Here is a 23,565-nt window from a genome sequence, read left to right on the forward strand (position 1 = left end):
CGAATTCCAAAGAATGAATGTCAGAAGCATTTTATTAATTATTGCACCAATGATTGAAAGTTTCCTACAGTAAAAACGAGAATATAATTGAACACTAACACTGCTACAGTTTTGTTTCTTCCATAAGTAGAACCGTCAGAGCGGACCAGCCAGTAAACGGATGACATCCTTGACCCTTTCCGTCTTTTTCCGAGTAGTTTTCCCAAATAAATCCGGTCTCTTTGTAGTTTCGGAAAACGTTTCCAATTAGATTTTGTCTGAGACGAGTGGCAAGGTCGGCCGCTTGAGTCTGATAGGGACCAGGTTCGTCGCTGTAAAAGTCGAGCGCGTGGACTGCAAGGAAATTGATGTTAATCCAGATGTTGCCTCTCCAGTACGGCGGATCATGCTCTGTATTTCTTTCCTCGAACATTGGGTCAGATTTGGCTAAACTTCGAAGGCCAAAGTCAGTCCACAACTTTTGCGGATCACCAATCATTTCTAGCGTAGCTCCGAGCTGCGGACTGTCTGAATCGAGGATTTTCATCAAGAACGGGAAAAGTTGAATGTAGCCCGTATGAGGAACGAGACGAAGACGTGGTTGCTCGACAACTTTTCTGACTTTGATGACTCGTGGATTTCCGTGATCGTCTTTGACCTGCTTTCTGACGAGTTTGACATTGTGAGAATGAAGGCCGTAATCAGAAAACTGCTTCGCTTCGGCGTCCCAATGAAGCTTATTCAGTTTCGTATTGTCCTTCAGTTCTGTCTCTAGCTGTAAGTATTCGTAGTTCGACTGGCCGAGTTTTATCGCCATTTTGCCAAGGACTTGAGCCGCGAGAGCCATCCAGCAACGGAGGTCGAGATGGTACTCGTCTTTGGTCGGATGGGATGCTCGTGGAAAATCATCAAGGCCAGAGGTTAGGGTTTTCGGATTCAGCTCGAGATTCTCTGGGCCAATGTGTCGGCCTTGCCATGTGTACGTTCCAGGAATTGGACCAGCCTAAAGAAATGAGGGTCAAATAGGAGAAAATATGCTTTCCTCACCTGTGTGGTATTGAACCAACTAAACCATGCTTTGATCCTCGGATACAGCGCTTCTAACTGGTCTTTCTCCAAGCTCTCCGACGAAACCAAATAGTCCAGCGCCAGCAATAGCGTTGGCGGATTCGCCCGGTCGGTTCCCTGAATAATAAACGGATCAGGAACGCGTTGTCTCGCCTCTTCGTCGAGAATCTGTTCTCGTGGAATCCAACCGTCCATGTTGAGAAGATCGAGCCAGTGACAAAGAGAGTCGATGGAGATTTTCGGATTGAAGCGAGAGACGAGCAGTTGATGGAATCCTTCGTCCCAGAGAAATCCTCGCGGGAAAAATGATCTGCTCGGCACAGCGGTATACAGAGGGGCGTCCCAGTTTGGCGTCACTAGAAAAACCTCGTTACAAATTTAGGTCAAATATTAGATCTTACCTTTTTCTCCTTGTTTTTGAACTAACGAGTGGCCATAGTAATACCCAAAGCCTCCAATCATGTTGGAAACAGCTGCCATCGCAAATTCGAGATGTTCTTCTCCAGAGAATTGCTCTTGTAGCTTGATTCTTGAGCCAAAAACTCGCTTGAAGTTCTTTCTATGTCTTGAAAGCTCTTCTTCGAAGAAGTCCCCAACAAGAGGTCGTTTTCGTTCATGATTACCGCTGACAGAGTTGAAGTTGACTTCAAACGAACAGGGATGCTCGCACGTGATCGAGTGAACAACGACTTGGTGATTCTTGTGATTTGGCTTTCGGTAGTTTTTGTCGTACTTTGGCTCGTCGAACCAGAAATGCGGCACCTTTTGATTTTCGTCTAATTCGATGTACTCGCCCGAGAGGCGGCGCATAACGTCGTTTTCCAAATCGGTGATTTTGTTAATGAAGTCGCTATAAGTCCAGAACGCGGTGTTCTCTTGAGCATCGTGGAGAAATCGAACTTCAAACTTGCTGAGCGAGGATGTTTCGCCGGTGAACTTGTCGAGCTCGTCTGCGGGATCGTTGCCTAGTGGGACTTTGAGGTAGCCATCGGAATCGGTGACGAAGTAGAAGGCGAATGTCGTCGTACCAGATCCTAGGATTAGGGTTAGAGTTAGTGGTACTTAGGTTATTTCGAATTATCATAAGCTGGACTTCACGACTTGTGTAGAGACCTGACGCAGGTCCCTGAAACTGCTTTTACTCGAGTTCTTTCCGGAACCTGAGTCAGGTTTCTACGCAGGTTGCCGAGCTTAGATCATAAATTACCTTCAGTATCGACTTTTACAGTCCAGTCGCCGCCGTTTCCACCTACTTGTTGTTTCAAAAACTTCGTCCAGATCTTGTAATTCTTTTCTTGAATCGACTGCACTCCAAAATTGACACCATCGTGCTCCTTCCACCCGTACTTGAGCTGATTGTCCTGGTTGCACTTGTGTCGGACTATGTCTCCTTGAATTTCATTTCGTGGAAATTTGTTGTTCAGCCACATTAATCCGGCGAGAAGGGAGTTTTTTGAACGCGTTCTCAGGCCTAAGTAGTGACCGCTTCTATAGGTTCCCCAGAAACGACTCATGTCTTCTTTTGAAAGACTTTGGACTGCGGAAGGGACATCTAAGGGCTTCAGATATGAGTTTTCGTCTTTTTGTGTTTGAGTTGAACTTGAGCTGGAACTTTCATCGCGGGGCATAAAATATAATCCAAAGAAAATTATACACAAGGAAATTAGGATTTTTGGCAGGAGAGATTTGTTCTTTCAAGGGATAACAATTACAATATGAAAGAGGGGTACTTATTCAAACGGAAAAATTTCTCTAAATTATTTAAAATTTTTTCCCTTTTCCTGTCTCTTTTCTTTTGAAAGATCTTCCTCCAAAGCATCACTAGGTGGACCTTTGGAGTTTTTACGATTTCGAACTTGTGCCATTCTAAATTTTTATAATAAACGACCAGTTTTTTTGAATTTGTCAATTTCTCAAAAATGTCACTCTTGGCTGCTCTGGCGTAGTGACCTCTGGCGTAGGCGCGCGCAGACTTCAGTCAAGGAAAATTAAAGAAAAAAATAGTGAATCAGCGAAGGAAAGAAAGAGAAAGGAAAATTGCAAAGAAAGAGTTTTGGGAAAGGAGAGAGAAATGGCAAGGCCGGCGAGTGATCGATGGGTGGATATGGAAGAAATTGGTGGTGGTGCTTACGGAGTCGTTTTCAGAGCTAGAGATAGACGTAAGAACACACTTTTTGCTATAATTTTTTTAGATATTAAAAATTAAGCGGATAAGAATTAACTACGACGAAAGGTCTGATGCCCTTCATTTTACAATCAATAATTAACTTACAAAATAGTTTATATAATTTTCAATCGAAAATGAACTTACGGTTTTCCCTTTCAGAACACGACAACCGCGTGGTAGCTCTAAAACGCCTCCGAGTCCAAGCTTCCGATGAAGGAATGCCGTTGAATACAATCCGTGAAATCGCAATTTTAAGAAGACTCGTCGGCTTCGAACACCCAAATGTAGTCAGTTTACTGGACGTCTGTTGCTCCAGAAGAAATGATCATGAAATCAGGCACGGGTCCCCAAACGAGTTCGCGAAAAATGAGTGTGTTTGAACTTTGAAGAACCCTAATGAAAGGCTTTTATTAGTTTTTGAACATGTCGAAATGGACCTGGAAACATTCATTTCCAACGCCAGGGCGGGTGGGGGAGTGTCCATCGAAGACAGCCGCCACATTTCGAGGCAGTTGCTTTCTGGCCTTGACTTTTTGCATTCTCAGGTAGTCCCTGCGTCCTTGAAGATTCTAGTGATAATTTTAGTGTATCGTACATCGTGACCTCAAGCCTCAAAACGTGTTAATCACTGGCCAGCAACATGGTAAGTCTCTTTCTTTATGGGGACAACGCCCATTTTATTTTTGACTACTTTCAAGCCTGCTCTATTGACCGATTTTTTTCGTAACAATGATGTTTAGTAAGAATAGCTGATTTTGGACTGGCTCGTCTGTACACGCCCGAAACAACATTAACCCAAGTTGTGGTCACTCTTTGGTACCGAGCTCCTGAAATTCTCCTTCATGTTTCTTACCATTCAGCCGTCGATTTATGGGTGAATAACTCTTTCGTTGAATACCGACTTATCATTTTTCATTTTCAGGGAGCTGGCTGTATCATAGCAGAAATCTTCAACGGCGAGCCGCTGTTCCAGGGAGACCGAGAAATCGCCCAGCTAAGAGAAATATTCAAAGTTCTCGGTGTCCCGCCAGAAAGCGACTGGCCAGCGAATACGAATGTTTCAAGAGATAGTTTTGAAAATGCTCCTAGAATGGTAAACCCTTCAATTCTCCACCTCCCCTATCTTTCTCCCTAGAGCATGGCAGATATCGTTCCCCGGGCACCACCATACGCGCAGGAATTGATCAAACGGCTGCTAGAATTTTCCTTCGAGAAACGACCGACCGCTTCTGCCGCGCTCAAAGGCCCCTGGTTCCAGCCCCAAGGAGCAACTTCTATCCTCCAGCCTCAAGAGAATCGCGCTTCTAGCAATAGCAGTACCTCAACTGCAGAACAAACGGCTCAGAATTGCCCAAGTGCTGCTTCCAATCCTTCCAATTCAAATTCCGCCAATTCCGAAAACGCACTAACTTCCAGCACAAACGAAAGCGGCGATCAAAGCACTTCTTCCTCCGCTAGAATCAACTCTTCTATAATCGGCAACACTAGGTCAAGAGAATCGCCTCTTGCCACTCAAGATGAAACTTCCATCAAAAGAAGTAGAGCAAATACATGAATTTCGTTCGCTGAAAAAGTAAAAAGCCGATATGGCATTTTATTTAAGTGACATTTTACTGTAACTCTTTCAATTTCTAGATTTTTTCAAACTTTTTATTTTCAAACATTCAAAATTTTGTCTCTTTGTGCCAAAACCTCAAATATTTCTTATTGAAAAAGTACCTACTCTTTCCTGTCAATCAAAAAAGCGATGCCAAAGTTCAATCCTTCTCAATTTCTCCTGACCTTATCCTGAAACAACATTTGCCTTTGCTGAATGTACTGTACTGAATTACTGAATTATCTATCTCGTGCTTTCTCAACTTTCTCTTCCTCGACTTTTGCGAAACGCAAACAATTCAATCTCAATCTCCTCAATCATTTTTTCTCCATTTTTTTTTCAAAAAGAAAAATAAATTTCTTCTTTTTGCAATTCAAAACTTTCAAATTCTTATCATTTCTTATCAATTCAGGTTGTTTTCCTTTTCGTACCAAATAAACATTCTAGTGCCTATCAACTTGAAGTTCTTTCATTTTTATATCTTCAGAGAATTAAAAAGAAAAAGAAGAATGAGTATGGAATCGACGATTTTGACAAAACCAGAGTGCCTTGTTTACAGACTGCCACCGCGAAATTCAGTCAGGGGGTACCGAGCCGCCGACTGGGGGCTTGACAAGCCAGCCTGGACTGGGAGAATGCGAGTCACTGCCAGAGACGAAAAAGTTTCAATCAAGGTACTGTTATCTCTTGCCCTACCACCTCATCAACAGGGAATGGAAGGCTCCCCCAAGATCCCCCTGATGCCCTAAACTTCCAACTTTTAATAGCTCGAAGACACGACAAATGGACAGCTCTTCGCCGAATGTCCAATCACCGAATACCCAACGAAAGACATCGAATCCGTCAACGACTCGTCGAGATACTTCGTTTTAAGAATTCAAAATCAGGGCCGCTCGGCGTTTATTGGCGTCGGCTTCCGCGACAGGGGAGACAGCTTTGATTTTAACGTCGCTCTCCAGGTTATTCTCCTTCTCGTAAACATGCGCTTATTAACTTTTCTTTCTTGAGTAGGATCATTATAAATGGGTAAAGAATGCGAATGCTCCTTCCGATCCGGGCAATGTAAAGCCTCTCAATCTTGGTCTTGCGGAAGGGCAAACGATCAAAATCAACTTATCCGTAAGTTTTGAAAAAATATTTAGCATTCCTCAAAATCTTTCCCAGGGAAAGATGGGCGAAGGCCGAGAAAGACCAAAGCAGGCAGCGAGTACAAGTGGAATTTCTCTTCTTCCGCCTCCTCCATCAAAAACCAACCCAGCAGCCCCAGCTGCTCCAGGAACCGCTTCTGGAAATTTGCTGAATCTCGCCCCTCCTCCCCAGCCCGCCGCTCCCAGCAGCTCGACAACAGGTCTTTTGCCGAGACAAGCAACTTTTGACAATAACGACTTCTTTCCTAGATGACGATTTTGGAGATTTTTCCGCGCCCACTACGCAGAGCTCGAACTGGGTCTCGTTTTAATTCTTGAGCTTCGAAGTCAACAGAAAAATATTCAAGAGAATCGTTAATTTTCTATCAATCCGACCTAGAGCTTCAACATGTCTTCGTGCAATTTTCGTCTCTTTATACACAAAACCGTCTATATTTTAATATTTACTCTTTATATTCCACTATAAAGTACTAGAAATACTACTCTAACAGTCCTTAATATAATTATATTACCAGTATAATCAGATAATCTACATTTTCCATTCTTTTTTTTCATTTCCAACAACGATTTTGGGAATATTACTACTTTTTTCTTCCGTGGTTTTTCTTCAATATAATATTAAATATCATTCAATACGAATATTCAAATTTGCAATCCCTTCAAGCAAAGGAGCGTTTACTTCTTGTCCATTAGGGAAGAGCCAACTCCCATGGGGATTCTGTTTCGTTGCATCAACCTTCTATTTTCTTCTCCTAAAAAGAAAAAGAGTCTTTATTGAGAAATCTGCAGCAATGAGATTGTTGGATTATTTTTTAGACATGATGAGCCGCAAGGCCCTTCGACGAGCAGCAGCTGCTCAGAACTCCCACCCAAATTGTTTGGGCAGTTCTAGTAGCGCTAGAAAAGCTTCGTCTTTTCCACCGGCTGAAATCTCTGCGGCCATGCGACTTCAAGGGCCGACTAGGGTTCAGAATCATGACTTTCTTCATGTCTTTTCTGATACCAAGAAGCCAGCAGTTTCTGGACCACTCGCTATCGGTAATTTCCCAGTTTTTTACTTCCTCTAAACCTGCGCTAGAAATGCGACTTCTCCCAGAAGAACAACAAAATTTTATCAAAACCGAACTCGCCAAAATCGAAAAAGAATCCGTCGACGCCTCCCACACCGGCTACATTCTTCAACTAGCGAAGGAATTCGATGAATTTCTAGCGCTCCGTTTTCCCGATGTGAAGCGATACGGCCTCGAGGGATCAGAAACGATTATGCTTTGGTTCGATACGATTTTGAATGAGGTTGACAAGGACAATCATGTTACTATTGGAATGACACATCGAGGAAGAAATAATCTTCTTGTCTGTCTTTTGGGACTTCGAGCTGACATCATGTTCGGCAAAATGTCTGGTAAGTCCATTTATTCGGCCAAAATGCCTGAATCTTTCTAGGAAAACCCGAATTTCCATTCGACCCAGAGCATGAAAGAATCATTGGCGATGTTCTTTCCCACCTGCAGATCTCCAACAAGCTCGACTCGGGCGTATCCGTCTCTCTCTTGCCAAACCCTTCTCACCTTGACGCCATTAATCCCGCCGCAATGGGCAAGGCAAGGTCAAAAATTGACCACGGCAGCAAAGCTCTTTGCATTCAATGTCATGGAGATGGATCTCTCATCGGCCAAGGTTTTTTCGTTGCTGAAATAAAAGCTTATTTTTTGTTCAGGACACAACCACGAAATCCTAAACATGCAAAATATTCCCGGCTACGACGTCGGCGGCTCCCTCCATTTCTGTTGCGACAATCAGGTCGCCTTCACCGCTTCTGGAAATTTGTCTCGTTCGTGCGCTCGTCCTGGCGACTGTGCTCTACCTTACGGCAGCCCTGTAATCTCTGTGTCCGCTAGCCACCCAGAGCAAGTGATTCAAGCAGCCAAACTCGCCCTCCGCTTCCGCAACAAATTCGGCAAAGACGTCATGACCGAGCTTGTTGGCTGGCGAAAACACGGTCATAACGAGCTTGATGATCCTAAAATGACGAATCCAATTCTCTACAAACACGTTACCGCAGCCACTCCAACTCCCGACGTCTGGTGCTCAAAAATGGACGCAACGAAATCTTCAGAAATCATGGAGAAAGTCAAACAGGAACGAGCTTCATGGCAACAATCATTCGACGATGTAAAAGCAGATAAATACGTTCCTGGTCAGCTTTGTCGAAACTTCGGACCTTGGGCTGATGTTCAACGGGCGAATTCTTGGGAGCAGCAAACTTGGGCTTCCGGTTATGATGTCGAATCAATGAGGTATATTTTGTCGAAATCTGTGGAAGTGCCAGAAGGATTCAATCTCCATCCCTTTTTTGATCGACACAGGAAAACTTTTTACATCATTGATAATCAATTTTCAAATTTGAAGACATAGAGGACTCAGTAGTCGATTCTCATAAGGATATTTTGAAATGAATCAATATATTTTTGTCGAAGTTTACAAAAGAAAGCAGCGACTTGAAGCAGCCACCAGTGGCGAGAAAATAGACTGGGGAGCAGCCGAAGCAGTTGCATTTGGATCACTACTTGAACAAGGCTTTGGCGTTCGAATTGCGGGACAAGAAGCGGGTCGGGCCACGTTCGCCCACAGACACGCGATTTTGACTGATCAGGATTCCGAAAAACAAGTGTGTCCACTTGCTGAATTTGGCGCCTTCGACGTTGTAAACGCCCCATTGACCGAACAAGCTGTAGTTGCCTTCGAGTGGGGCTACTCGATCGATCATCCAAATAATTTATGCCTTTGGGAGGCGCAATTCGGCGATTTCTGGAATCAGGCTGAAGTCTCTGTCGATACCCTAGGAAAGGTCATCAAATGGATTTATTTGAAAATAAATTAGAAACGGATTAATCCCGCCAGCTTGATGTTAAAACGGAATACAGCGGTATCAAGGGGCCTTGGATGCATATAAAGATCGATTTTGGATCTGGGTTGTATTTTTCGTACTAATTAACAAATTTACCGAAAACCGACCTTGAACAAAGTGACGTGTGGCGAGCAAAAATGGGGTCTTCAGTCATCTCTTCTGATGCTTCTTCCTCACGGATACGATGGAGCTGGGCCAGAGCATTCTAGCTCTCGTGTTGAGCGCCTTCTGCAAATGACAGATTCTTTAGAAAATGGTGTTGATTCTGGTAATTCATCTCGACCGCTTATAATGCTGACCCCATTCTTTCAGACAATATTAACTTCCAAGTGCTTTGGCCTTCCACAGCCGCACAATACTTCCATATTCTCAGAAGACAAATGGTGCGAAACTACAGAAAACCTGGTGCAATTGTGATGCCAAAAACCCTCCTTCGTTTACCGGAATCGCGCTCTACTTTCGCCGAAATGGGGCCAAACACATCTTTCCAAACCGTGATCGACGACCCGAGCAAGAACGTCAAGGCGAAACGAGTGGTCGTTACTGCTGGCAAACATTACTTCACGCTCGTCAATGAACGAGCAAAGAGAGGCCTCCAAAATGATGTGGCTATTGTGCGTTTGGAACAGCTTGTTCCTTTCCCTGCCAAAGAGATTCAAGGTAAATTTATTCAAGATGCCCCATTGTTTTTTTATTGAGGTCACATTTTAGGACCTCAATTCTTTCATTTTGTAAATTAATGTCTTTCAAATGTCAAAAAATTTAATGCATTTGAGAAAAAAATGATCTAACGCAGAAGTAGATACAGTAAGAGAGAAACTACTGGTTAAATATTGTCATAATAGAGATCATCAGTAACATGATTGTGCGAGTAAATAGACGCTATACTCATAAGCGTGTGCATTTCCTTTTTCCCATCCTACCAAAATTCGATTAATCATCAGATCTTGCTTGTAAGGAATTTCTTTTCAGAGACTCTCGCTCGATACACCAACGCTACCTCCTTCATTTTCGGCCAAGAGGAACCTAGAAATTGCGGCGCGTGGACTTTTGTCAAACCTCGACTTGACTTTATTACTGGTCGACGATTTTCGTACTCTGGCAGACCGGAAATGCCAACTAGCGCTACTGGAACTGGTGTCGAGCATCGTCGACAACTTCAAGACCTTCTTGATGACACTTTTAACCTCTAAGTCTATTTCCACGACTTTGTTCTTATATTCTTCTGTTGAATGATGAGTGACTCCTGTACCGCTTGTTTCTGAATGGCTTTTATTTTTCAAAGTTTTAACTACCAATATTTATTCGAATTGAATTTCAACCTTCTATTCTTGTTCGATTTTGTTCTTACTTACCTGTCGGAGATTCCGACCCTCAATCAGTCAAATCAGTTCTTACCTACCAGCTTCAATAAACCGAAAAAATGATCAAACTTTCATCGCTAGAATATTGATTTTTAGACTCCCAAATTGAATAGTTCCGTTTTTAGAATATAAAATATGAATGCGGCATTGCTATCACAGATCCAAAATGGGAAGGGACTCAAAAAAGTACCCGATCACGCGAAAAATGACAGATCGGCAGTAGTAGGAGCGGGACAAGTATCTGGAGAGTCGAATAATAACTCGCAAGGTTCGTTCCAGCGATAGCTTCTTTCGGTTTCTTACTGAGTTATTAATAGCCAAAAGCCGCGGGCCTCCGATGCCACCAGGCGGAGGGAGAAAGGGACCATCACCGGGCGGCCCTCCGATGCCCGGCCTTGGTGGAATTCGAGCTCAATTAAATGCACAGTTCGGTGGCTCTTCAAGTGCCCCATCTGGGTAAGCCTCTCTTTCCTGATTCCGATTCTTTATCAATCTTATTTGAAGTGGATATAAAGCGCAACCAGCACCGCCTCCTAATTTCAAAAAGCCAAATGGTTTCCCAGCTCCTCCTCCACCAAGTTACGGGTCAAATTCAACTGGATCAACTCAAATAAGAGGCCCAGCTCCTAGGGTCCCTCCTCCGGGAAATAAGTGGGGAAGCCCACCACCTCCACCTCCCCCAAGCTCTGGCAAACCAACAGGATCAGCTCCTCCCCCTTCTCCGAATTCAAATAAGCCTGGCTACAGACCTGGTGCAGCTGCTGCAGTTTCAGCGCCGAATCCACCTCCACCTTATAACAGTGGAAGAACGTTGCCTAGAGTCACTCAAAGTCAGCAAAGGCAATTCCCTCCTCCGCCAGCTCCATCGAACAATAGGCAATTCCCTCCACCAAGTTCTGGAAGAGCAGGTTTGAAGCTATTCTCTCCAAATGTTTTTTAAAACTCGTACCTTAGGCCCACCACCTCCTCCAAGCAGAGATCCAGGGACAAGAACGACGGGAGGAAGTGTTCGTCCACCAGCTCCGCCACCACCAACTCAGTATGGCAGCCAGCAAAGAAATTTCCCAGCACCATCTGCAGCATCAAAAGCACCACAACTGAATAGGCCGCCTCCACCAGCTCCACCAATTCATACCTCCCCAGTTCAATCTTCAGTAAGCCCTTTTCCTTTGACAACCTATTAAAATCGATCCTAGAAGAGTTCTATTGACAACGCAGTGTTCACGGAGATTCGTAATCTACCAAGGCCCGATGTCTACAGACGGCCGGCCGCATCGGCTTATCCCTCCGAGAGCCGTAATGCACCGTCGCGTACAGCGCCAAAACCGCCAGGTACACTTTTTCCTGGTTTTCAAAATTAATTATTAACGATTCTGCTCTAATCGCGATTCTAAATCCAGCGCATTTGAATCTGAGTAAATGAAAATTCATGCCAAAAATTAAATGAATTTTCCTCCGACATGTTTTAGCCAGTAAAAAGCCTCCTGACCGACCCCCACCACCATTAGGTGGCTTTCCGCCGCTAAATTCGTTCGTAAAAAATGTTATTTGTCATTTAACAATTCCCAACAGTTAATAACTTAATACCATTGCATTTATACTGTCATTGTGCCTGAAAACGTAAGAACTCGTATTGCACGACTAAAAGAAAAGGACTTCAAAAGTTCGAAATTTTAAATAATTCATTATATAAATCAGATGCAGAAACATACGGACGGTATCTTGTCCCGAAAACAAGGTATGAATTTTCAATTCGAATCTTAGGATCCATCTCTTTAGAAAACTTCTACAGTAAAACTTGTCTTCAATTTAAAAAACAACGCCGAAAGTAGCTTCAAACTTAAATAACGTTCTCATTGCACCAAGCTTATCTTTGACAGGTTGATTGGCCTGTTGAGAATATTTGATTTGAAAAAACAGGTTTTTTTTAAGACTGCTCCTCAACTGTGGAGCGGTTTTGAGTACCTTAGAGTCGAGATTTTTTGAATCTCTCTTTTGGACCTTGTTAAAGAAGGTATGTAGTGTGTTAAATAAGGATTTGGTGTCAGCACCTTCTGTGGTGGTGGAGTAACCAGATAGTCAAAAATACACTAAAATCATAGGAAAAATTGACGATGACGTCATTTCTCAACCACCAACATTGGTGCTGACACCAAAAATAATCAGAAATACTTTTTACTGATGTGCGGAAGACCTCTGCTCGATTAGAACAAAAGTCTATCTTTAGTCAATTAGTTTTAATGTACAGTATTCGACCTGTGACGCTCGAGTTTCTCTCGTGACGTGTTGGATCAGAACACGAGCATTTGCGACTTACGGCAGTTCATTTCCTCATTGCGGTGATTTATTTCTAATTTTGTGACTTTAGGCCACTGAGGTAATCAAGTGTGCGGCTGGATGATTGTATAATTACTCGGAAGACTTCAACTTCTAATCAAGTTCACCTCAGAAATCGCTGATTTCGCTCGCTACCGATTCAACCTAACACTACTTGTATCTCCTCTGCTCACCTGGGAGAACATGCACTTATTCCAGAGCTATTCCTTCGCTGTAAAAAGTCGTATCCCAGAGCCCAAATTCACAACCAAACCTGCGTTTTAAATCTTGTACAGTGCAAAAAGAACTACTTATCAGACTCTCCTCCCTAACTGCTCAATAATTATTGAATATAATTTTATATGTAGCTTTTCCCCATATTTCTTATTTCTCCATTCAAAAATTCTACTTCCGTATATTTCATCGCTTCGCATATCTTCTAAAACTGCTAACCTTTGAATATATTGAACAGTTCTACCGAGATTTTAGTGCATTCGGACCACTATCTTCTCACTCTTTTTTGAAAATCTTGCTTTGATAAAAACAAACTATTCTACTCTCATATTTTATATATATTAAAAATTTCCAGAAGTGCCAATCAAGCTTATAGAAATAATAAATGATTGAAATAATCAATGAAAAATATGATTAATTTGCTTCTGATCATATGATCGGAAGAAATGGTTTTCTGACTAGTGAGCAGGTTGTTTGAGCACCGGCAGGGAAAATACAGTAGTTTTATCGATCAGTTGCAATTGCTGGTAGACTCAGTAAGAACCGGTCTCTCGTCTTCGCCTGATATCTATAATTAAAACGTCCTCCAGTAGATGGCGTTTTGTCGAAAAGGCATCAGAAGGTGCGCGCTCGGGGCTCTATCGATTTTGCCTCGAGGGCGTTCATTCCCCCAGGGCAGCTGTAGGGATTGCTGCAGCGCAACAAGCAGAGAGCAAGGCCCGTCTCCGAGAGCTCAATTTCACGCTCTAGGATTAATCCGAGCAACGAGAGTACTATTATCAGAAGATAAGAGAGCAACAGGGCGCTGTCAACTCGCTGAACATGTGGAGAATCCTATGTCTAGCATTGTCAGTCTTAGCAGAGCTCTCAACTAAGAACTCGGTAACGCCGTCAACGGAAGAATTAGGGAATTGAGAGAGAATTATTTTCAGGCCCCAGCTATCGCATCAAGATGCAAGAGACTAGCCCAGAAGCGAGAGAACGGAGTGTGGACCTCTTCAAAGGTCTCGTCCACCTGTAGCACTTACGATGACGAAGAAGCTGTTCGTATTTGCAAAGAGGTTCGTTTTCGTTATTTCTTGATGCTGAAAATATCAGCAGAGAATCTATCGAATAAGTTTCTGAAGCATAATTGATCTAGTCTGACACTTTGGGCCGCGATCGATGCCAAATTGGCCATTTAGCAGCTTTTAGATATTCTTATTCCAACAGACTTTGTCCAGTCTGAGCTGCAGGTCCTATTCGAAAATAGTATGCTTCATTGATTTAGATATTTCTCTGCTTTAAACCAAGATCAATTGACAGATTAACAGTGGCGCGCAGACTGGACAAGTGCAATAAAAATGACCATTTTTCGTCGCCCAATATTGACAAAAGGTTTATCTGTCTTTAGGCTTTCCCCTCCCTGTTCATTATTGGAGTCCGACCGACAGGTGCTGAGCATGTTGAGGGACCATGGTGTCAGGCTACTCACGAGGACTGGTCCCGACCGTGCAAGGGAAAAGGACACATGGTGATGGTTTACGAATGCCTTCATCGGGACAATAATCAAAACTTGCGCAAGGAAATTAAACACCAGGAAGAATTCGTTATCCCTCGAGTGAGTCCCTAACTGATCCATAATTGGATAGAAATAATTTCTTATCCAGGGCGATTATGAATTCACTACTACCACCAAACGACCAACAACTCCTCCGACAACATCAACCACAACATCTACAACTACAACAACAACCACGACAACAACCACAACTACTACTTCAACCACCACAACCACTAGAAACAAAGCAGATATCCCAACTGGTCCTCCAGGTAAAACAAAACTTTCTGACTGAAATTTTATACAAAATTGTAGCTCTTGCTGTTCCCCCAATGTGTGCATTCCGCCACACACCAAAAGTCATCAACGGCGACAACTGCAAAGATGTCACAAGCTGGCGAACAGTTGCCCAAGAGTAAGTTATAGATAGCCCATTTAATATTTATCGAAATGACACAATTCTACGCTCAATTTAGCGTCTGTGGCGAGACTGATTTCGAACTTCACTCCTTTGCGCCATTGGCAACTTGTGAAGATCATGATGTTTACCAGGGCCTCCAATTCGTCTGCTGTCCACCAAGTGAGTTTTTTTCTTTCATAAAATATGCAAGTTGTTATTCGAATTTCGAACTGGCATTCAATGAATATGCGGTAAATTGGCTTTCACTTTCTTGAATTTACAAATGTAATTTTGAGTTTTATATTCGCAGTCAAACCATCTGCATAAATTATAAGACCTTCACCGATATTATTCAGTCACTCAAGATAAAAAACAGCCAACTCCAGTAACCGAAGATGCTCCAACCGATAGTAATATCCAATAACAACGATTCCTTCCTTAATCTTGACCTTTTTAGAAGTCTATGACCTCCCAGTGGCAATGGCGATTAAATCGTCCCCAAGGGATGTTGAAGGTGAGTGCTGCCCCTTGTGCTAATTTATTTATAAAATTCAAAATTTAGTGAGCCGAATAGAGCTTAATGGGACCCCATCTGTTGCTGCAGCCGCCGTTGCAGTCGGTGCCGCCTGTGTTCTTCTTCTTACGGCTTTGGCAGTTATTACTGGTAAGACAATGGAATACTGTATTGGATAAGCAGTTGTGTAAACCGATTATTTGGGAAGCACTTGTCTAATGAGTCGATGATCGGACTCGGGATTAAGCGGGCGATTACAGTAACCGCACAGCACTAAGTAGCACAATGAGCTCCTGATGAAACTCTGGCACTTGGCACTCGCCTTTCTTTCTTTCCTTGCCATTGATTTATTCACGAGAGAGTGAATTCTTGACGAGAAAGTGAATAAATAAATGTGTGTTCTCTAGTTCGAGGACGACAGCGCGTACGCCGAGAACGACGTTTGGCTAACCAACGCACTCCATTGAGTCCCGAAGAAAGACATTTACAGGTAACAACAATCAATTTGAGAGCCAAACTCATCGATTTCATTCAGCGTCTCCAAAGTACTGGCTACGAAAACCCAACTTATCGATTCTTCGAAGCTCGCCAGTGACATTTTTGATCATCGAACTTGTAAAACTATCAACTTCTTACAACTTTTTCCCAAAGGAAATTTATCTTCTCCCAATGATTTTAATATTATATAAAAGAAGTCCCCAATGCGCTCTGTACAACCGACATCATTATTTTACTTTTTAATAAACACATGGAACATACTTATGAATCAAGCAGTCATTTGGTACTCTTCCTTGATTTTCTTTGAACAATTTATTGGGATGAGGGCAGAATAAGATTGTTGAGAGTCAGAACTCTGCTTCAGAAGGATTCAATTAAACGGTAAATATGAATATTCTGAATGAATTATCTGAATCCGAAACGAGGAACAGCAGAAATTGCACGACGGGATGAAACTTTAACAGACCCTAAGCGTCTACCTTGGGCAGTTTGTGCTCTACTTTGAGGAGGCCTTGCATGTTTCAGGAAGAGATATGACTCATATCATATGAGTCAAAAACGAATGCTCTGTGAGCTGAAACATTCCTTTCTAGTTCCTTGAAGTCGATCTGTATTGGATTAATCGACAGACTCGACTGGCTCCTCGTTAGCTTCTCTTTCAGTGAACTTATTTGTCTTTCTGATGTTAACAATAATCAAACGCCGTTTAATATAATTATGCCTTGTAAACATTTTCTTTCATATCCAGCGACAAGTAAGGATATCTTCTCATCCTCCGAGCCCTGAAAACCTGTTCTCGTGTTTCTTCCAGACTGAGCAATTATCTTTTTGTTCGTTTGTGAAACAGCAGAAGCAGTACTAGAGCAAGAAATAATTGCCTTTTATTGTTATTTCACAAAGTCTTCATACCGCGTCGAATGTGGAGATTGAAGCTGGGCTACTTTTCCTTTCAAAGCAGTGTTTCTCCGCTCCGATGCCGCAAATGACGACTGTAGCTTCAGTTGATCTTCTCGTAGACCCGCTGCTTCTGTTTGAAATCTGCTGAGTTCTTTCTTCAAAATCTTAATATTAATTGTTCAAAATTGAAGACAACGAAGAGAACACTTACTGAAATCTCATTTTTCAGTTGTTCATTATGTTCTTTTGCTCCTGTATTCAGCATTTCCATCCTGATCTGTTTATTTGAATCCTAGTAAAACATGAAATACCGCTTAATTATTTCATCTTTTTCGTGAATGATGCTTTCTGCTCGTCGAATATCATCCTTTGAAATATTCAGATCTTTCTCTGTAAGCAAAAGCTGCCTTGACATCTTCTTTCTTTCTCTGGTGATTCCTTCTGAAGATTTTCTCTCTATATGCAGTGTATTTGTCAGCTCGTTAATTGCGGCTTTGTGTTCGATGTCCGATTTTTTCAGTTCTTCATTTAGCTCCTAGTAGATAACGCTGATGATAATCGTAACAAAATAAATTAATATTTTTTAGAAGGCTTCATTTTACCTTGATCAAATTGTCGCGCGATATTATTTTTTCTCCAGTTTATCAATTATCTTCTTAGTCTCTTTCTCCTTCAGCGCTAGAAGATGCTCGTTTCCTTCGGTTTTTGTGTGCATTAGTTGAATAACCTAAGATTTGGAATAAAAAAATGTCTTTTTATTGGAAGATATGAGACTGGAGATGGATATTCAGGGTCTTTTTCAAACATTTTTGATGGAAAAAATAATTCAAACAAAACTTTTTCGCTTATCAAAAGACCATCGCCCGCAAGCCTTCCCTCGACAAATACTTGAAATGATGATGCTTCGATCGAAATTATGATCTTCAAGCAACGAAAATTTCTGCTAGCAGCGAGGTAGAATTTGAGAATGGAGCAAGACTCAAGGGCCAAATACAGATGCCTTTACTTAGCGGATATGGCCGTTTCCTTTGACAATGAAAAGTGTTCCGCGAAAAAGGTGCCAGGTGCTGTCATTTTGGTGTCAGTTCTACCTTCTCGATAAAGTCTAAGTTCACTATCTCGTGGCACGATAGTCGCCAAGCAAAGTGGGCGGCGCGATCAAAGAGACCACTGCCACAGGTGCGCCTTCCTATCCGAGCAGCCACATATCGAAGCTGGTTGTGTGCCCAACCTGCGTGTGCACTGCCGCGTCAGCAGAATTCGGAGCCACACGACGGCGATGTCGGGCACACAGCCGCGGGTGATCCATTCAAGTTGCCACCGAATCTCAGCTGTGTTGGGTCGACCTCGTCGGTACGGAAACGACACCGACCAACACAGGTGTCTTTTTCAGAATTATGGAGAAGATTTGACATTATTCTTTGCAAAAATTTTGACCAAAAGGAAAGTCAAGACCCAACCCAACCCAACCCAACCCAACCCAACCCAACCCAACCCAACCCAACCCAACCCAACCCAACCCAACCCAACCCAACCCAACCCAACCCAACCCAACCCAACCCAACCCAACCCAACCCAACCCAACCCAACCCAACCCAACCCAACCCAACCCAACCCAACCCAACCCAACCCAACCCAACCCAACCCAACCCAACCCAACCCAACCCAACCCAACCCAACCCAACCCAACCCAACCCCAAACCAAAACCCCTAGCCTACTGAAAATTCGGATTTACGATGTCTATCCACTCAAAATTCCCATTGAATGTTGAAAAATCACGTCTTTGATACAGGAAGAAATCGAATAGAAGTTAATTTGTGAAATAAAACGAAACTATCGCACCTGGGTCAACTCGGTGATCTTTGCACACATTTTGTACTCAATAGAATCTTTTGAAAATTGAGGTAGCTGCAACGTAAAATCTTTTTATATGTTAGGCGATCATTTCCCAAGAATTTTCTCTCATCGAGATTTTTCGAGCAGTAAATTGAACAGCTGCTTTTTAAGAGCTTAAGAAAGCAATAAAATAAAGTCAAACTCGAAATTTGTGAAATCAACGAGGATTTTTCGCGATTTTCGGCTAACACCTTCCCTTTCGCATCTTGCATGACGAATGCAATTAGCGTCTTCGTCCTCTCTCTCTCAAAACTGATCGACTTGCTCATTGATGATGATCAAAAAGTTGTCCCCTTGCTCTCTCACAAAAGAACGTCTCGTCTTCCACCAACGTGTCGAATTATTTTCTCACTTTTGGCGAAATAAACATAATACCAAGTAGCAACTTCCCTCAGCAGAACGTGTCACTTCCTGAATAATTATTATCACCTAGTGCAAATATCATCGGCTTCTTCAGTGATAGAAGAGGGGAATGGAAGGTGAGTCGGCCACCGAGACCAGATTTTTAAAAATGATAACAGCTGGAGCGTTCTCTCAGCACAACGCGGCTTATCAATCATCGCCCAGGGGAGCAAGTGACTGTAATCAGCATAGGAAATCGGTACGGTGCAGGGCAAAAGGGCCGCATTCGCAAATAATACTCTGTTTTCAATGGAGCCTCCTTTCTCTAATCCTTCGTACCATGATATAATTCTTCTTCTCCTCCGGTCTTGTATAGTATCACATCAGGGCAACGAGCTCCTAGCGAAAATTTTTGGACTTGGCAAGGAAAAATACGAACTATAATATGTACTATTCTCCAAACAAAATCTATAGAACTTCCTTCCTTCTTTCAAATCGCCGTTTACCCAACTTGAGGAAACCCCAACTCATCGGCTCAAGTAAGAGGAGTTTACACCTGGCGGTGGGCACTCCTGCACTCCATCAGCGCGACTCAGCGCCTTCCTCGTCCGAGTATGCGGCTCATCAGATTTCCGGTATTTCAGTAAGTGAAATCTTCGGATCTGATCAGAATGGGTATCATTAAAAGGAAATTTCAAGCAACATACAGGTTGGAACACTCGGATCGATAATCCCGGCAGGAAAACGATCGGCTAGAAAGGTTTATGTTTTTAGAAATGATTTATGAAATATTTTAAATAATTAAGCAATATTCTCAAAATCTATATCATATTTCAAATGTTGAAATATATCAAGAAATTTCCACATTCGAGTAAGTGTTCTCTTTTGCAGGTAGCATTTGGCATTGTTGGTCTTTGAAGCTCCGAGCTGCTCATGTAGCTGTTATCATTTTTAAAAATCAGGTCTGGGTGGCCGACTCACCTTCCGATACCTCGATAGAAGAAGCTACTCTGTTCCAGTAGCGTGGAAACGAGACAGCTACAATTCTTGATAATTATTCCAATCTTGAATTCGGCAAGACATAAGCTTACTCAATTTTCAATCTTATTTTTCTTCTATTTTTGCGATTTTTGACCATTTCAAAAATAAGGGTGTCACAGCGAAATTCTGAGAGCAATCCAGTTTTTACGGCCTTACATGAAAATACCTGAGATACAGAGCTTAAGCTACAGTAACATTAATTTCAACATCGCTCCGTATGTTGTGAATGAACATTTGGCGCTTTCAACTTACTAGCCACGTTTTTTGTTCAATTCCAGATGTTGATAATATGGCAAGCGTCCCAGTAGCCACTAGCTCTCAAGTGAGTCAATGAAGGCCTAACAGCTGAGCCATACGAATTCAGATATCCCAATATGCTCTCGCGATTAACTAGTCATTCTGCCATTTGTCTAGCTTACAGTAGTTTTGTTATACAGTAGTTGCAAGTACAAGGAAGTGATTTTTGGCGAGGACTTTGTCATGGTCAATATTTGCCTGTTCCCTAAAATACCATAACCCTAGATAAAGATCCCAACGCAAACAGTGTCAAATCACACACAGATTGATTAGTAGTAGTGACAGTGCCTTGAAACCGATTCTGGCTACTACAGTACAGTAGTTCCGAACACTAGAAAAAATAGAAAGAAAAGAGAGTCATCGACGATGAATTTATTTTGTAGAAAAATTGAGTAAATGAAATGGGATCAGATGGTTTCAAAGAAGTTTCTTCTCAGGCGATGATTTGAGTTCCATAGGCGGCAAAGTTCTCGCTGAAGTTCTCGCAGTCGAGAGAGATCGAATCGAGGTTGTGGAGAGCGCGGAGGTCGGAGAAGGAAGTCGACCATTTCTTCGAGAGACAAAAGTCGTCGGGAGTGCAGATCTGTATTTGAGAAGCGCTGCCGACTCGCTCGAGCTTGTTGACGGGCTTTTTGAAGTTTGGATCGTTGCGAGTGTCGTTTTCGTCGATGTCAGCGTTGCTAAAGAATCAATGACTATGAAATTTCAAGGGAGCTTACAGTGGTGCATTTTCGTCAAATCCCTTGAAGCTAATGTGGGCTTGGCTCGTGTGGAGTCGTCTATCGTTTGGATTGGAAACCTAAATCGAGAAACTCCTCTTTAGCTTTTTTGAAAAGACTTACCGGGACGGAGAATCTTCGTCGTACTTCTGGGTCGTACTCGAGATCGGAGCCCTTGGCGTTCGAAGTTGAGCCTCGTCGAATAATGCCTCTAAAAATAAATTTTATTTGGTGCTTTCTACCTACTTGGTATTTTGGGTCCATCTTTTTTATTGAGAATCGCACAAAATAAGGAAGCAATTTGAACACACTACCTTGACAAATCCTTCATTCTGTCAATAAGCGAGAATCGACGACCTGTTTTAGCTCTTAAAAATCTTATTCTATTATCGTTATTTTGTTCTTTTGAGCGATTCCTTCGAGTTGTTCTGGCTTTGGCGCCTTAGGAGCACTCTTTCGCCTTCCGAAAACCATCTTGTTGAGAAGCCTTGACGAACTTCAAAACTAAATATTTCACGCAAAAACTCTGGTCAACAACAGCCGTGTTCTAGAACCAAACAATTAAAAGTACTTTAATCCGAAAACGGATCGACCGTTATACGCAGCACACGGAGTAATCATATTTGAGCGTTTTTAGTTATCTGCAAGTCCAGATTTTCGTATTTGTAAAATCTGGCCCCGTCGCGTTTTTTTGCACATGATGCTATCATAAGCCGTGCCAGAAGGGGGAAGGAAAAGGACTCTCGAACGCGGCTGTCGCAACTCAGCTTTGTGTGCCCAAGGAGCCTTCGGGCGCACTGTTCCGTCAGTATGCTCGGTGGAAATGATTGCCAGTCGCATTTACGGCTCTTCAATGTATCAATTTTAAGCTGCGTTTCTTTTCATCCGTTGCTAGCAACTACAGAAGCCGAGCAAGTTCTCTTTTTGAAGCAAGAACTATTAGTAGCGCAATCAATTGTAATTAAAAACTGCCGACGCCAGTGGGCCATAAAAACGCCTTTTCAAGCAGGTGTTGGACAACTACTCGAAGACTAGGAGGATTTCCAAAGGTGCTAAGCACCTCAAGTGGGCGCTATTTAGCTGGAATCCCTTTCAAAGCTGACCACCTGAGCCAACGAACGAATTCTTCTAGAAAAAATAAGAAGGATCAGTTGTCCTTCAATCTTTCATCCTTCTCAGTGTTGAATTAAGGGACCCCGCCCCCAATTTCCCGATGTTTTCATGACGATTATGACGATGTTCTCTATATTTATCTGATAATTGTTGACGGATGAAAAAGCAGATAGCCATCGTGAGCTTTCCCCTTCACAAATAGGCGCAGTGAGATAGTTCCAGCTGGCCGGCTCAGCTTCCTAATTATTCCGCAAAAGTGGAAGCCTTTTGTCGCGGGAGGACTCTGAACAAAATCCTGCGGAAAATTGCCTCTTGATCGCACCGCTCAGAAGCTTAAAAACTCTTCAATCGTCAATCTTCAATCTTTCATGTGGAAAATTTAGAATTGACAAATTCTAAATTTTATGCAATTTAAGGTCAATTTTAGTCAAGATTTTTTGAAAATCAAATATATATATATATTCTATTTTCTTTCGCAAATTTAATACGCAGGTCGTAACCCCGCTGCAATTGTGGCCACTTTCGGCGTTATTCATCTTGAAATGCACCTGTTGCAGGGTTCGCCTCGCACCAAGCCCGGACAGGTGCGAGCTTCTCCTCCTCCACCAACACCGCCGAAACAAAACCTGAGCCGAAGGAATGCGCAGATGACTAGCGACTGAGTCCTTGATTGTAAATTTGTAATTATCGAATTACTGCTTTATCAGTACTTCAAAAATACTGATAATTTTCTCGCATCAAGCAAAAAGCACCGCCACTCCTGCAATTACCCCCTTCTGCTATGCAACCCCTGCGCATAAAGTTGTTTGCGCCCGGTGCGTTTAAAAGTGCTTTGGATCAAAAGTTGCCACTTTCCGCTGACTCTATTTGAATGTGCTCCCTGAGAGTCGCTTTGATGCTCCGCCGCGGAAGTGATTTTTCATTGAGTTTACTCAGCTGGGCGGCCTAGAAAAGCTCGCCTTACTTTTAATTGATTGTGCTGGATTAATAAATCGGGATTATTTTAAGCCTGGAAGGAATAATTGATCGATTATGTTGTAAAGAGCGGCAAAAAATATGATTATTTTACATTGCTAAGCAATTATTTTATCATTTAACAAAGCCCAAAGCCTCAAAAGTTCCATAATTGAGTATGATAGCGGCAGATGTGAACTTTTTGTTCAGAGACCGTTGAAAAAAGTGCTTTATATCTACATTCGTACCAAGATATCGGCAAAAGAAAGAGATTGTCACCTTGAAAATTGAATGAATTTATGACTAATGATTTTTGGGGGATTCTTTGCCACCTGAGTCGTATATTATACCCTTGCCACCTTCTGTACAACGGAACCTGGTTAAATATGCTGGTCGGCTCGGGCTTTCCACCATCTTTCAGCTTGTCCTCAATCTGACCCTTATCTGTATTTGCTAAGCACCTGCACTCTGTATCCAAATTGTGGATCAGGGAAAGACTCAAACTCAAGTTGGTCGATAAATTAGAATTATTAAATGAATAAAAATTTATTCGCAAAGTGGGAAGAAAATTT

At 42.5% G+C, this 23,565-nt stretch overlaps 8 protein-coding genes across 8 annotated transcripts; 5 read left to right on the forward strand and 3 right to left on the reverse strand.

Moving 5' to 3' along the window:
• Positions 1-14: 14 nt before the first annotated feature.
• Positions 15-2,751, reverse strand: LOC145704801 (mannosyl-oligosaccharide glucosidase-like). Its single transcript, XM_081782271.1, has 4 exons — positions 2,255-2,751; positions 1,449-2,081; positions 1,027-1,403; positions 15-982 (listed from the first exon to the last, which is right to left on the reverse strand). The coding sequence occupies exons 1-4, from the start codon at positions 2,673-2,675 to the stop codon at positions 104-106; spliced, it is 2,310 nt and encodes a 769-aa protein (XP_081638397.1). The 5' UTR covers positions 2,676-2,751; the 3' UTR covers positions 15-103.
• A 288-nt stretch (positions 2,752-3,039) lies between these two features.
• Positions 3,040-5,256, forward strand: LOC145704811 (cyclin-dependent kinase 4-like). Its single transcript, XM_081782281.1, has 7 exons — positions 3,040-3,206; positions 3,374-3,551; positions 3,618-3,759; positions 3,800-3,857; positions 3,955-4,088; positions 4,137-4,307; positions 4,350-5,256. Exons 1-7 carry the CDS (start codon positions 3,119-3,121, stop codon positions 4,767-4,769), a joined length of 1,191 nt encoding a protein of 396 aa, XP_081638407.1. The 5' UTR covers positions 3,040-3,118; the 3' UTR covers positions 4,770-5,256.
• Positions 5,257-5,301: 45 nt separating this feature from the next.
• Positions 5,302-6,737, forward strand: LOC145704822 (adaptin ear-binding coat-associated protein 2-like). The gene is made up of 5 exons (XM_081782293.1): positions 5,302-5,485; positions 5,579-5,770; positions 5,823-5,930; positions 5,976-6,159; positions 6,209-6,737. Exons 1-5 carry the CDS (start codon positions 5,321-5,323, stop codon positions 6,268-6,270), a joined length of 711 nt encoding a protein of 236 aa, XP_081638419.1. The 5' UTR covers positions 5,302-5,320; the 3' UTR covers positions 6,271-6,737.
• A 28-nt stretch (positions 6,738-6,765) lies between these two features.
• LOC145702097 (2-oxoadipate dehydrogenase complex component E1-like) lies at positions 6,766-10,135 on the forward strand. Its single transcript, XM_081779307.1, has 8 exons — positions 6,766-6,997; positions 7,038-7,361; positions 7,403-7,636; positions 7,677-8,321; positions 8,401-8,798; positions 8,982-9,135; positions 9,180-9,527; positions 9,840-10,135. Exons 1-8 carry the CDS (start codon positions 6,778-6,780, stop codon positions 10,058-10,060), a joined length of 2,544 nt encoding a protein of 847 aa, XP_081635433.1. The 5' UTR covers positions 6,766-6,777; the 3' UTR covers positions 10,061-10,135.
• A 187-nt stretch (positions 10,136-10,322) lies between these two features.
• On the forward strand, positions 10,323-13,176 carry LOC145704815 (uncharacterized). Its single transcript, XM_081782284.1, has 6 exons — positions 10,323-10,499; positions 10,549-10,687; positions 10,736-11,139; positions 11,186-11,385; positions 11,428-11,563; positions 12,600-13,176. The coding sequence occupies exons 1-6, from the start codon at positions 10,367-10,369 to the stop codon at positions 12,605-12,607; spliced, it is 1,020 nt and encodes a 339-aa protein (XP_081638410.1). The 5' UTR covers positions 10,323-10,366; the 3' UTR covers positions 12,608-13,176.
• Positions 13,177-13,460: 284 nt separating this feature from the next.
• LOC145703118 (uncharacterized) lies at positions 13,461-15,993 on the forward strand. Its single transcript, XM_081780430.1, has 11 exons — positions 13,461-13,663; positions 13,714-13,842; positions 14,175-14,381; positions 14,431-14,593; positions 14,637-14,736; positions 14,798-14,901; positions 15,078-15,131; positions 15,179-15,235; positions 15,284-15,385; positions 15,643-15,725; positions 15,771-15,993. Exons 1-11 carry the CDS (start codon positions 13,604-13,606, stop codon positions 15,828-15,830), a joined length of 1,119 nt encoding a protein of 372 aa, XP_081636556.1. The 5' UTR covers positions 13,461-13,603; the 3' UTR covers positions 15,831-15,993.
• Positions 15,994-16,428: 435 nt separating this feature from the next.
• Positions 16,429-18,569, reverse strand: LOC145702098 (uncharacterized). Its single transcript, XM_081779308.1, has 6 exons — positions 18,474-18,569; positions 17,233-17,357; positions 16,942-17,165; positions 16,842-16,902; positions 16,643-16,794; positions 16,429-16,591 (listed from the first exon to the last, which is right to left on the reverse strand). Exons 3-6 carry the CDS (start codon positions 17,043-17,045, stop codon positions 16,429-16,431), a joined length of 480 nt encoding a protein of 159 aa, XP_081635434.1. The 5' UTR covers positions 17,046-17,165; positions 17,233-17,357; positions 18,474-18,569.
• A 2,001-nt stretch (positions 18,570-20,570) lies between these two features.
• Positions 20,571-21,449, reverse strand: LOC145704085 (uncharacterized). The gene is made up of 5 exons (XM_081781519.1): positions 21,342-21,449; positions 21,241-21,282; positions 21,050-21,137; positions 20,927-21,006; positions 20,571-20,887 (listed from the first exon to the last, which is right to left on the reverse strand). Exons 1-5 carry the CDS (start codon positions 21,398-21,400, stop codon positions 20,641-20,643), a joined length of 516 nt encoding a protein of 171 aa, XP_081637645.1. The 5' UTR covers positions 21,401-21,449; the 3' UTR covers positions 20,571-20,640.
• Positions 21,450-23,565: the final 2,116 nt, after the last annotated feature.

This window comes from Oikopleura dioica, chromosome PAR (assembly GCF_907165135.1).
Source record: "Oikopleura dioica chromosome PAR, OKI2018_I68_1.0, whole genome shotgun sequence".
In the NCBI taxonomy this organism is placed as follows: domain Eukaryota; kingdom Metazoa; phylum Chordata; class Appendicularia; order Copelata; family Oikopleuridae; genus Oikopleura; species Oikopleura dioica.

What these genes read in the sequence shown, in the direction of transcription:
- LOC145704801 (XM_081782271.1), bottom strand. Translation starts at nt 2,675, where the DNA reads ATGCCCCGCGATGAAAGTTCCAGCTCAAGTTCAACTCAAACACAAAAA. An exon ending in TCAAAAACAAGGAGAAAAAG is followed by an intron (nt 1,404 to 1,448) that starts GTAAGATCTAAT and finishes AGGTTTTTCTAG; the next exon opens with TGACGCCAAACTGGGACGCC. An exon ending in GTTGGTTCAATACCACACAG is followed by an intron (nt 983 to 1,026) that starts GTGAGGAAAGCA and finishes TCATTTCTTTAG; the next exon opens with GCTGGTCCAATTCCTGGAAC.
- LOC145704811 (XM_081782281.1), top strand. Translation starts at nt 3,119, where the DNA reads ATGGCAAGGCCGGCGAGTGATCGATGGGTGGATATGGAAGAAATTGGT. An exon ending in AATCACTGGCCAGCAACATG is followed by an intron (nt 3,858 to 3,954) that starts GTAAGTCTCTTT and finishes AATGATGTTTAG; the next exon opens with TAAGAATAGCTGATTTTGGA. An exon ending in ATTCAGCCGTCGATTTATGG is followed by an intron (nt 4,089 to 4,136) that starts GTGAATAACTCT and finishes TTTCATTTTCAG; the next exon opens with GGAGCTGGCTGTATCATAGC.
- LOC145704822 (XM_081782293.1), top strand. Translation starts at nt 5,321, where the DNA reads ATGAGTATGGAATCGACGATTTTGACAAAACCAGAGTGCCTTGTTTAC. An exon ending in ATTTTAACGTCGCTCTCCAG is followed by an intron (nt 5,771 to 5,822) that starts GTTATTCTCCTT and finishes TTTCTTGAGTAG; the next exon opens with GATCATTATAAATGGGTAAA. An exon ending in TCCCAGCAGCTCGACAACAG is followed by an intron (nt 6,160 to 6,208) that starts GTCTTTTGCCGA and finishes CTTCTTTCCTAG; the next exon opens with ATGACGATTTTGGAGATTTT.
- LOC145702097 (XM_081779307.1), top strand. Translation starts at nt 6,778, where the DNA reads ATGATGAGCCGCAAGGCCCTTCGACGAGCAGCAGCTGCTCAGAACTCC. An exon ending in CTGAAGTCTCTGTCGATACC is followed by an intron (nt 8,799 to 8,981) that starts CTAGGAAAGGTC and finishes CCGACCTTGAAC; the next exon opens with AAAGTGACGTGTGGCGAGCA. An exon ending in AGAAAATGGTGTTGATTCTG is followed by an intron (nt 9,136 to 9,179) that starts GTAATTCATCTC and finishes CCATTCTTTCAG; the next exon opens with ACAATATTAACTTCCAAGTG.
- LOC145704815 (XM_081782284.1), top strand. Translation starts at nt 10,367, where the DNA reads ATGAATGCGGCATTGCTATCACAGATCCAAAATGGGAAGGGACTCAAA. An exon ending in GTCGAATAATAACTCGCAAG is followed by an intron (nt 10,500 to 10,548) that starts GTTCGTTCCAGC and finishes AGTTATTAATAG; the next exon opens with CCAAAAGCCGCGGGCCTCCG. An exon ending in CCTCCCCAGTTCAATCTTCA is followed by an intron (nt 11,386 to 11,427) that starts GTAAGCCCTTTT and finishes AATCGATCCTAG; the next exon opens with AAGAGTTCTATTGACAACGC.
- LOC145703118 (XM_081780430.1), top strand. Translation starts at nt 13,604, where the DNA reads ATGTGGAGAATCCTATGTCTAGCATTGTCAGTCTTAGCAGAGCTCTCA. An exon ending in ATTCGTCTGCTGTCCACCAA is followed by an intron (nt 14,902 to 15,077) that starts GTGAGTTTTTTT and finishes GATATTATTCAG; the next exon opens with TCACTCAAGATAAAAAACAG. An exon ending in GGCTTTGGCAGTTATTACTG is followed by an intron (nt 15,386 to 15,642) that starts GTAAGACAATGG and finishes TGTGTTCTCTAG; the next exon opens with TTCGAGGACGACAGCGCGTA.
- LOC145702098 (XM_081779308.1), bottom strand. Translation starts at nt 17,045, where the DNA reads ATGTCAAGGCAGCTTTTGCTTACAGAGAAAGATCTGAATATTTCAAAG. An exon ending in AAAGATGAAATAATTAAGCG is followed by an intron (nt 16,903 to 16,941) that starts GTATTTCATGTT and finishes TAAACAGATCAG; the next exon opens with GATGGAAATGCTGAATACAG. An exon ending in AACTGAAAAATGAGATTTCA is followed by an intron (nt 16,795 to 16,841) that starts GTAAGTGTTCTC and finishes ATTAATATTAAG; the next exon opens with ATTTTGAAGAAAGAACTCAG.
- LOC145704085 (XM_081781519.1), bottom strand. Translation starts at nt 21,400, where the DNA reads ATGGTTTTCGGAAGGCGAAAGAGTGCTCCTAAGGCGCCAAAGCCAGAA. An exon ending in AAGCCAGAACAACTCGAAGG is followed by an intron (nt 21,283 to 21,341) that starts AATCGCTCAAAA and finishes AGCTAAAACAGG; the next exon opens with TCGTCGATTCTCGCTTATTG. An exon ending in AGAATGAAGGATTTGTCAAG is followed by an intron (nt 21,138 to 21,240) that starts GTAGTGTGTTCA and finishes ATTTATTTTTAG; the next exon opens with AGGCATTATTCGACGAGGCT.